The sequence below is a fragment of the Austrofundulus limnaeus genome, unplaced genomic scaffold (genome assembly GCF_001266775.1).
Source record: "Austrofundulus limnaeus strain Quisiro unplaced genomic scaffold, Austrofundulus_limnaeus-1.0 Scaffold46, whole genome shotgun sequence".
Taxonomy (NCBI): domain Eukaryota; kingdom Metazoa; phylum Chordata; class Actinopteri; order Cyprinodontiformes; family Rivulidae; genus Austrofundulus; species Austrofundulus limnaeus.
In genome coordinates this window covers 2,488,840-2,500,203 of record NW_013952448.1, presented here as the reverse complement: position 1 = coordinate 2,500,203, position 11,364 = coordinate 2,488,840, and the positions used below count along the sequence as shown (strand labels likewise).

Below are 11,364 nucleotides of genomic sequence, written 5' to 3'. Positions count from 1 at the left end.
TGTGTGTGTGTGTGTGTGTGTGTGTGTGTGTGTGTGTGTGTGTTGCGGGGTGCTTTATTGCTTTCCTCGCTCATGTTTTTGTTGGTTGGGGGGAAGTGGAGTATTGTTGTCGGGATCGATAGCTTTGTGAGTGGGTCATGAAATTTAGGGGTTTATCGATAATCATAGCAGTGATTATTAGTGTCTGTCGCTGCTCTGAGCAACACAAGCTGCTGTTACCTGGATGGATAATTTACCCCCCCCCCCCCTTTTTTTTTTGCTAAAGAGAAACTTATGATGGATTTCAAATTATTAATGATGCAAAATTGTCATCAGTGAATCATTTCAAGACACAAGGATAAACTATTTTTCTACATTTATTCATGAATTTCTGTCATCAGATCTTTTTTATGGTTGGTGTGAATTAATTCTTATTGATACTCAAGAAGATTGAATGTTTGCAGTGTTCTCAACCTGAGTTGAGATTTGAACACATTCGAAGTATTCAAACATTTTTCTCAAAATAAACACAAAGCTACCGTGAGAATCTCCAGCCCATCTTGAACTTTCCTAAATTGTTTTGAGCATCTCCAAATGCTCCCCACAGTGCTCGCTGTATTTAGACACCAGCACCTGAGCTCTCTTCTGACAGTAAACGTCCCAAAATGTTGAACTCTAAAAGCTACGCTGATTATAAATAATAAGTAATAATTGTTTGAATAAAAAAGGTTCTAAATTTACCTGAGTTCAAGCTAATAGAGTATATTCGATCAGATTGAATTATAAACGTGTGGGTGACAAAATAATTTGCACAGCCAAGATTGCAATTGTGCGAGCTTTGCACACAAATGTACGCCGTGATTTTCAAATTCTGTCTGCTCAGAACGCTGACGCTCCTGTTGGTTGCTCAGTCGCTGACTTCAGTAAGAATAAAATGGAAAATTCATGTAATTTCTCACTATTTTCCTGCAGTTTTGAGTCACTAACTAGTCTCTCAACAGTCACATCTCAGTGAGGTAACAACGTAAGAGGATTTCCAAAGAGCTGTTTGCTGAAAACTTGGGGAAAATGGATTTACTCCTTTTTTCTTTAAAAACAACACAACATGACTTTCAGATATTGTTCATTTGCTGTAGATATGTTTTTTGGCTTGATTCTACCTCTAAGAAATTTTATAGATCAGTAACTAGCTGACCAAAAAGTCACTGTAGACTGGAGAATATTTGTGGGTTTTTTTCTTCTGCTACCTTTCATTAAATTTTTTTTATTTGTACTTTTGATTTTTGTTGAATTTATGTTGTTGTTTGTAAAGAAATGAATGAACTAACTGAACTGAACTGTTTGTGGTACATTGGGTGTATTTTGACTTGGTAGTGTTACTACGTATTGGTGCAGAAAGGCCCTGCCACACTATATAATGTTTTACACAACTTAAAATATCTTGTGAAAATTTTGTCTAACACTAAAGGTAGAATTTTATAAGAATCTGCTGGAAGCCTCTTTTGGGCGTGTACATACTGAAATGTTAACGATTCGATTGAATAAATAACCTGTTAGTAATTTGGACATAAAATTTTCATACGTCTGCATCATTTGTCTAAAATATTAGTGTGACAGGATCTTTACCAGCCAATCAGCATCCAGCTCTGTCACATTTTACTTAATGTTGTGACCTGTTTCTTCCACATTCATATTGTTTCCTGTTTGACCCTCAGTTGTGTAGCAGTGCATCACCCAGCAGCGTGTGTAACTGGTATAATAGTCCCAGGCTGTGTGTTTCTGAGCGGAGGGGTCAAAGTGTTTGTAATTGGCACGCGTTGCAGATATGAAGCCCCCCACAGGGGCACGGCGTGCTTCTTCTGATTCACGACAGTGGGGTCTCAGTGACCCTTGAACCAGAATGAAAAATTAACCTCGCTCTCGATTGACATTTCAGCTCCAGCTGAGCTAATGTTAGAAATATTAACAAACGTTACCTTCTAACATATTTGTTTACTACATGCAGGTGCCAACCCCCTGCAGGCCAATGGTTTGGGACACACACCACGGGCCTATGCTAAGGAGGGAGAAGTGAGCACGGTGCTGCAGGAGTGGGAGGGCAAGGTACAGCACATTCATACAGATACAAACTCTGATTAAATTGTCTATTTGTACTGTATATGCTCTGCAGAATGTTTAAGCAGCTACAATAAGATTACTCTCTATTCTTACGAAGGTCCTTCGGCCTGGTCTGAATGACACAGCACTGTGCACCCAACAGACATCTGGCTCGTTTATTTGCCATCATGCACCCAGTCAGGCACTCCTCAGGAGGCCTGTCTCAGTCGTCACTGACTGACAGGTGCTATTCAGGATTAAACTTGTGAAAGCTGGTCGGGGTTAACTGGGGTTAAAAACCTGAGGTGGCTGATTGATTAGTGTTGGGTTAGAAAATACTTGGACTTTAATACAGTTTTGTTATCATTTAAGCAGTGTGGGTTTAAAAGATGAAACTCAGATTTCATTTGAGGGACAACAGAGGTGAGCAGAGGTGGACAACAAAATGTGCATGACCAAAACATGCAGTGTTTCACACAGCTGTTTACCAGCTAGTCTTCAACAGTTCCAGCCCAACGAGACATCACATTAAGAGTTCTTAAACATATATATATAATATAACAAGCTCCTAAGTTACATGTCCTGTAGTAACTTTGAATTAACTACTACCTTTTAGCTTCTTGAAATACAATAAAAAGTCTAGGTGCACATACTGTAAATAAAGGCTGAAACCTGTTTGAGTTTAATTACATTCAAACATGAGTCTTTTGCCATGTTTCCGTCCACGTGGCTGATTTCTAAAAGGTACGAACAGTTAAACTGCGTCAGTGTTACAAGAGTGTTACAAGATGTGGCACTTTCCATCCTTGCCCTTTACAGGATAACTGTTTTTATTTTCCTATCCGTGACCTCTGTTCTGCAGTAACTGCTCTCTGGAGATGAGGAAAGTGATAGGCGTTATTAGATTGTGCAGCTGTTTATAAACCAATAGTAAACATGTCGCCAAGTGCAAACCTGTGGCATTTTGATGTATTTATCTTCATTTCTTTGTTTTTTGCACTGCAGCGGAGATCTGAAACAAAGAAAAATAAGTCCAGTTATCATTTGGATGAATAATTATTAAAAAGCGATCAGAAAACCAGTAAGAGAAATATTGGAACACATCAAATCTATTTTAAAAGGCTTATTAGTGTGAATAAAAAGGTTTTTGTTAGTTGTTTAGACATGTAAAAACCCAGTGTATTACAGATCTGATTTTGTGCTGTAATAAAATCTGTTTTTCTTTTTTTTAGAGCAATCTTTCTGAACAGCTCACCTTTTTCTTTTACTGTGGTGGAAGTGTGCTCTGCCTTTTTGTAAATAAAACTCGAGTTATCTATAGTTATCTACCAGGCTGACAGCAGGCAGGAGCTAAGCAAGATGGAGGGAGAGAATAAACAGCCTGCCTCCACTGCAGGGGGAAACCGGGAGTCTACGGAGACAAAAAGGGGAAGGATAAATGAGCCACAGGGAGGTCAAGCAGAAAGAAAGGGAAGAAGAACGAGAAGCATTGAGGAGAAAAACAGAAGCAAAGGCATTAAAGAGGAAGAATAAGACTAGATGATGGCTGAAACATAGGATAACAAATCCTACAGTGAAATGAAACCATGAAGCTTTGTTAAAAATAAATTAATATATTATTTATTTATATTAATTGTTTTCACTTGGGCTGGGTATCACTTGGACACGATGATTCAATATGATTCTCGATACAATGCAGCTCGATACGATTCGATTTGGATACATATTGCTTTATTTCTCAATGATGCTGACTCAGCAAAACCAGCAAATATTATACAACTAAATCAGCATTAATTAATTCTCATATGTCAATCAATATCAATCAATATTAGAAGAATGAAATTTTATACAATATCATTTTTTTAAAATATGTCGATTTTTATTCACAGCCCTAGTTTTGACAGGGATTTTGTGTAAATGACACTACAGCACCTTCGTTAGGTCACTTTAACCGAATGTTGTTGTTCTTATGAAGTCTGTCTTTAATCATTAATTTGTTTGCATCAAAATGAGAAACATGTTTTATATCATTTCAAACAATTCAAATAAGATCATATTTATCCAGGTTTGTCTTGCACCTTTACCACTTTGTCAACGTGTTTAATATTGAAGATAAACATAAAGCTTAGTCAAACTTAGTTACTTTTGAGTTGCACCCATCTCCCCTGCTTGAGGCGGCTGGTGCAGTGGCAGGACAGTCATCTTGAAACCAGAAAGTCACAGGTTTGGTTCCCTGCCATGCCCACATGTTTTAAAAAGTTCAGGTCTTCAGCCTGCTGACATGGAATCTTCTGCTCGGCTCGTCTCGCTTGGAACCTCAGCTGAGTTTGTTTGAAGAACAGGGCTGAAAGTGGGCGGGATTACATAATGTAAGAACGCTGAACCCATACCGGGCCGGGTCAAGCGAATCGTAAAAGGGCCCGTACATTTATTGTCTTTTTATTTTCAGTAACCCCAATTTGTTGTCATAATTTTTGACTACAGCTGTTTGACACATTTTGGTAATAAAGTCATGTTTACAGAGGTTAAGAGACAATAATAATTAAATAAAAACCTATGTAATTTGATTATTTGAAAAAATAAATGGTGACTATATAGACAAAAGAGGAGAATCACTACAAACTTGTTTTCCATGAGACTTACTTTAAGCCTAATGTACTTTGATTTTCCTTCTTTCCTTTGATACCGTCTCAAATAACTCCCTCCTTTTTCCAGATTCATTGACTGTCTTGTTTTATTTGCTAATCTTTTTCTTTTTTATCTTTGTTTAGTTCAAGGAGTTGCAGGCTCAACGGGAGGCAGCGGAAAGGAGGAGGTTCCCCCTAGAGAGGAGGCTGAAGGAGCACATCATCGGACAGGAAGGAGCCATCAACACGGTGGCTTCAGGTAGAAAAACTACAGATATAATTGGAAGCATCTACAAATAGTCCACACAGAGAACATGAGTTGATGTTTTTACACCACAGCCTTGTTCTCTCTGTGTTCTTTCCATCTTTCCTCTCATCTGTTTTTGTTATGCCCTCTCCTCCTGCTCTCCTCCTTTCCCCGCAGCAGTAGGCGGGTTCAGACAGACGGGAGGAGGCTGTAATTGGTTAATTGTGATGAATGAGTTGTCTGTCAGGCGTACACAGGTGTTGTGTGTGTATGCGCGTGAGAGATAAAGACAGCTGAGGAGGCCAGGCTTGGAGCCGCCAGTTAACACAATTACGACGAGAGGAAACATACTACAGACCCCCACAAACCTCCTCCCCTGCTCCCTCCATCCTTCTGCTCCCTCCATCTTTCTTTTCCCCCTCTTTTCACCTGCATCTCCATCACACCAGTCTCCTTCACTCCTCTGTCCTTTCCTGCTTGTGGAGATAAAGGGATAAAATGACAGCAAGGAATACACATGAGGTAAAATAACTTTAAACACATAAAAAAGAAACACATATTAGAAGAAGAGCTGAGGACCTGGTGGAAAGAGAGTAGCTCCAGCGTATAGAAACGAGAAGGGTGGATGAGTTAAAGCACAATAACACAGAAGACAGTAAAGAGCTGATATTACAGCAGGCATCCATGGAGGCCATGTGTTGTATTGATCTGCAGATGAGCGAGTGGGACTTAATGTTCAGAGATGGTTCTGCAACTAACGGAGAGGCCATTTGTTATTTTTATGATTTTTTTCTCCTTTTTTTTACATTTTCTGTTTGGATTTGTGAAAATAATAAAGCTCTTTTCAAAACTAGAAGCTGGTATTAGTGTGTGGTGTGTAAGGGAGGACAAATACAGCCGAGGCAATAACCGACAGGAGAATAAGCTTCATTCAGCACCTCTGTAAATAACTTTAGAGCACAAAGCAAATATATTTACCCACAGTTGTTTAAACGACTCAGTGCTGGGGAAGAAAAGTCTTTAAAGCGGGCTCGTCACGAGGCTAATGGTCTTCGACGACACGATGAATCCAAGTTGCCAAAAAAGCCGCGCGACACATCACTACAGGCTAAACGAAAAGCTTATTGATCCCTAAGACAAATGACAGTGAATATACTTACACACTGGCTCACAGAGGACATTTTTCAAGATTACACATTATCATCATGTGAGCATTTGTTCTCATCGCAGCTGCTTTTATTTATTTTTTTAAGTTTCCATCGATTGAAACACAAATCAATCAAACGGTTTGTGAGGGGAAGCAGAGATCTGGAGATGAGGAAATTGTTCAGGGAAGAGATTTGGGATGTTTCCCAGATAAGGAGGCAACAAATGAGAAAGGGATAAAGAGATAAACAGAATAAATGTGTTGCACCAGGTTGGGTAAAATACTGAAAATGCTAGCTGTATACGTTTTTGTTCGATATTTAATAATTGTTAATAATTTGTTTGGCTATAATAATAAAGTAGTAGTCATTGGTGCACATGGCTTCGTGGATGCAGGAATGGGCAAATTAAACGATGGGCTACATAGCGCTGCACACTAACCCAAATGTAATAAAACTGCCATTTTTAAAATATTTACATACAGTATGTATTATACCAATAAACAGGGCAGTAACTTAACATATGTCAAGCTCAAAAGCATGTATAACAGTTGTACTCTTGTTTTATAAATCTGAATACAAAAAGTTTGAAGCAACAAAAAAAAGGTGCAATGGTATAATGTGTGGTTCTGGACTTGTGTGGTTCTGATAAAAAGTCACTGTTTTTGTACCTGCAACTTCATTAAACTGCTCATATTTAGCTTTGTGCAACATGTTTTAGTGATTACTTACATTAAGATCCTTCATGGCAGACAGCGTCTCTAAGCAGACTAAAAACATAGTTTTGCCTCCAAATTCTACTTATAAATTTTTACATAAAAAAGCAGCTCTGAGGAGTGTGACTTCCACTGGCAGGCCGGATGGAAGTCACCTGCAGGCCTGATGTGGCCCATGGACTATTTCGCGGATACCGTTCAGCGCTGCCTATGTCGGAAATGGCGCAATGGTTTATGGGATTGTTTGGGGGCAACCGAAAAAGTCAATGATGGGACAGGTTCTCAAACTTTAAAGATTGGATTGTTGCACATTTTAAAGTGTTTCTTTTGATTTGTGAGGTACCAACTTTTAATCAGAAAAAGGACACACTTGTGCAGAACTTTTACGCTGCTCAAATGTTGGGATTAATGCCTAAAATAGCAATCTGAAGATACAAAATAGATGTAAGGTTATACTGTTGTACAATAAACTCACATTAAATATAATGTGTTAATTAATATAGTACCTCACAACACCAAATCTATTGCCAGAGAAAATCCCAGTATACAGTGAGCACTTCAACAGCATTATGCTCAGAGGGGCTGAGTGATAAATATATAATCTACATATAATCTATGATTTATTCTATACTGAGTATAAAACCTCCTTCTTGGCTACACATTAAATTTGGCATAAATATAATAAGGCATAATATAATATTAAAATACAAGTTTTTGTTTTAGTGGTGGTAAATGTAGTCTTCTGTATGGTGTATATTATTGTTAATAAATAAACCGTACACATTATATAGATGTGGTCAAGTTTTAAGATAGTCCATACCTATATTTGTAATATTAAGTGGTCAAAATGATCTGTAGTCGGGGAATATGATCCACAGCCAATCACTGTAAACCACAACATATTTAGTACAAGAACTAATAGGCCAAGTGGTGACTGAATTTTTTGGTTTTAATTTTTTTATATATTCTAACTTATTTTCATGTATCTGCTGTGCATATACACAAGTAATACACAGCACAGCGATCTCCACGACCTATTTTCACTCATTGTCATTCATCTCACACATCGGCACCAGATGCCCCCAGACTGGACCATAATGCTTTGTGCTAGGCAAAGATGGCGGTATCCGTGTAATAAGGGATGTCCTGATCCAGATTTTTTGGCTCCCGATACAATCCAATTTTTTTTAATGATTAGTCTTTCCAATACCAATCCGATAGCTTTATTTCTTTATTTCTTTCCAAGTGACAAGGTTGGTAGTATTAAAGCGAGCCCTGCTGTTCCCACCATGAGAAACATCCAGTTTGCAGATTTTGCAAGATGCAGTTTCAGCATCATTGTTTTCCATTAAAAAGTGTTCCCACCCTGTGAACATGGTTGCATACTTGTGTGTGTCTTGACTTCTTAACGGCAGTTGTAAACCATGATGATGCTGAAAACTGGATCGGCCCGATCACATGACTAAATCTGATTCTACCCGATTTTCAAAAAAAATGGCCAGATCTGCCAACGATACTGATACTGAGTGTCTGATCGGGACATCCCTACCTGTAATAGTCCATGGGCCGCAAGTTGGCCCTCCCGATTCTATGCAGTTCGGCCTCATCCAGAGCCATCATGGAAAGGAAAAAATATTTTTTCTTCAAGTATTTCACTAATATGACTTTAAAAAACAGAATCATGTCAAGTAGAAGGAGCAGTTTCACACTTTGGTGAAATTTAATCCATGAAAAGTGTGTAAACCCTCAACAAACAAAAGATGAGATAAATAGGGTAAGTCAAAGAAAGACAAATAATTTGATATTTACTGATTCCAGCAATAACTTGTGTTGTATTGAGGATTTTACCTCAAATCTTCTTCCAAATAAATCAATAAAACACAAGTTTTGAGTTTCTCAAGCTTTAATTTCAAAAAGAAAACTCTAAAAGAGCACAACAAATGATGACAAATAAACGTAATTTTCTTGATAAATTACGAAACGATTTCTAGTTTAGTTCTTGACAAACTGTTTTGTACTAAATATTGATTAATCAAGTTATTGTTTTCATTATTGTTCCTTTAAATCTGTGGCATGTGAGTGCAAAAAGTAATTTTGCAGATGGTTCCTCTGAATTGATCGTCTTTGTAAAGTTTCTCAGACCAGACATCAAGAAAAGAAAATTAAAAAGTAATATTTAGTGTGTTGTCATGTCTTGAAAATGTCTGTTTCCCCCCATAACTCCTCATGACAAACAGCTGGCCTGCAGCAAGACTCACACACACAGACTACAAATACACAAAAGCCACACACAGACACACACAGGAAGGAGGTTAGATTGATCCAGGTTTAGCTCTCAGGGCTAAGAGTTATTGAAGAGAATCATCCCTCTGTAATCATGTTAGAGCCAACCAGACCTGCAGAATACACACTGCCGTGTGTGTGTGTGTGTGTGTGTGTGTGTGTGTGTGTGTGTGTGTGTGTGTGTGTGTGTGTGTGTGTGTGTGTGTGTGTGTGNGTGTGTGTGTGTGTGTGTGTGTGTGTGTGTGTGTGTGTGTGTGTGTGTGTGTGTGTGCGATGGAGCAAGCCTTCATTTGTTTTGTGTCCCTTTCCTTCCCTTCTTGTTGTCAGGCTCCTCTCAGAAATGTCAGCGTGTCCTTCTGTCAAAGTCGGGCCCAATCAGCTAAAAGACGCCCAAACACGCTGAAGGTTACGCTGTCATTCACGCAGCCTCTGAGAACGCAGACAGAGCTTTGGAGCCCCTCTTGTCACTATTCATCTCCAGGTCCATCTCTGACACACTCGTTTGTTTCTCTGCCTCATTCTCTGTCTCCTTATCTCCATTTCTTTTTCTCCGTTCCTTATCTCCTCCCACATCTTCACTCCTCTTTCCTCTCCTTATCTTTGTTCCCTGCCTCTCCTCTTCTGCTGCCAAACATCTGCTTCTTGATTAGCAGCTAATAGTTCCTAGTTTAGCACTTGCGTCACGTGTGACAGCTGTCATGTCTTAATATTTTTGTTGTTTTGGCAACTTGGCCCTAGGAGTGAGCAATATATTTCACATAATAAGGACTGTTCTTCAAATTGGACATCAAATATACATTTTCGCAGCAGTGTTTTAGCCATCTGCAGCTGATTAACCAGAGTTTAGCTCACTCCTCCTCTCATTTAGAAAATCCTTCAGAGTTTTTGTATCAGGAGAAAATGATAATGATGCCAGAAGAGAGAGTAAACAACTCATCAGAGGTTAGCGTGTGTTCAGAGACTGTAAATATATCGAGACACAGCTTATTTTTGAAGAAAACAATGCTATTGTTTTCACACTGTATGGTCAAACTGCACTTTCATTTTTGGTTTGGAGCTTATTAAAAATCACTTGTACTTGGACATTTGTAAAATTGTTTTGTTGTTTTTTATACTTGAAGGCACAAAGGTCTGCTGTTCATGGTTTACCACTGCATTAAGCTATAGCACGTGTCAAATCCGGCCCTTAACATTTTATCTATCACCATCGTAATATTTAAAATGTAAGAGTTTTATTGTTTTTGTCACTGTATTTAGTGCAGTCTTTTCTAGAGAGACTAGAGAGACCTTTATTGTCATCGTACAGATCACAATGAAATTACAGTTCAGAACACCCATTCATAAGAAGACAGAACAAACATGGGAGAACAGGTGCCCTGGGTCATGCTGCCACTGACCCTACACAGAGCAAGGATCTAGAGCCAGTCTCTTCTATTTTCAAGTCAAATAATTAGATTTTTAATGAGGATTTATTTTTTATGTATTTGCTGGATTGTGATAAACTGTCTAAGAAAGTCACTGAAATAATTGTGAGAAGAGTGTAGAGATGAAGAAATAAAGACTAATGATGTGTTTCTAAATGTAGTTGTTGGGTTGTGAATATTCTAAATGCTACATAAAATATACTTTGAAAAAAGGAAAGTGTGTTTCTATAAGAATCATTTGTTAGATAACATTTAAAACCAATATTTATTCAATAAATATTGACAGAAATTGGCCATTGGACCAAGTTTTGAATCTTGGCCCCCTTGTGTAACTGAGGTTACATATATATGAAAATGTTCTTATTATTTTTTCCCACTTTATAAACTTCTAACCTGAAAAGACCAGTGAGCCATGTAACATAAATATCTTTTCTGGGTAATCTAAAATGTAAGTCATGCAGATGGACCAAAAATCCATCCTTTTTTTCCCAATAGAACCACTCATGTTTCCACTAACTTGTCTGATGTATGGCTCTGGTTTTTGCTCCAACTTTCCTCCGCAGGTTCAGCTTTGAATAAGTTTGTTCTGCTTCTTCGATGAGTGCCTGAAACCACGGTCAAATACTCTCTTTGGTCCCCTCGGATCCACATCATCATCTCGTCTCTGTATGTGTGTGTGTGTTTGGTTGCTGGGGTGATGGCAGGGTGGGCACTCCTCTTTAAGCAAGAGTGTGTGCGCGGCTGCGATCTATGCTAAACTGATTTCACCATGGCCGCGCCAGAGAGGCTAACGCAATTACTGCTGGCTAATGGCCCCACTGACTAAAGCGGGAGGGGGGGGGGGGG

At 38.6% G+C, this 11,364-nt stretch overlaps 1 protein-coding gene across 1 annotated transcript in view; it reads left to right on the top strand.

Annotated features, from left to right (window-relative positions):
• Positions 1–11,364, top strand: part of clpb (ClpB family mitochondrial disaggregase) — a gene marked incomplete in the record, with an annotated part of 38,272 nt that overhangs the window by 18,219 nt on the left and 8,689 nt on the right. The window contains 2 exon segments of the mRNA XM_014008022.1: positions 1,985–2,082; positions 4,848–4,962. Of these exon segments, the coding sequence (XP_013863476.1) occupies positions 1,985–2,082; positions 4,848–4,962 (213 nt within the window).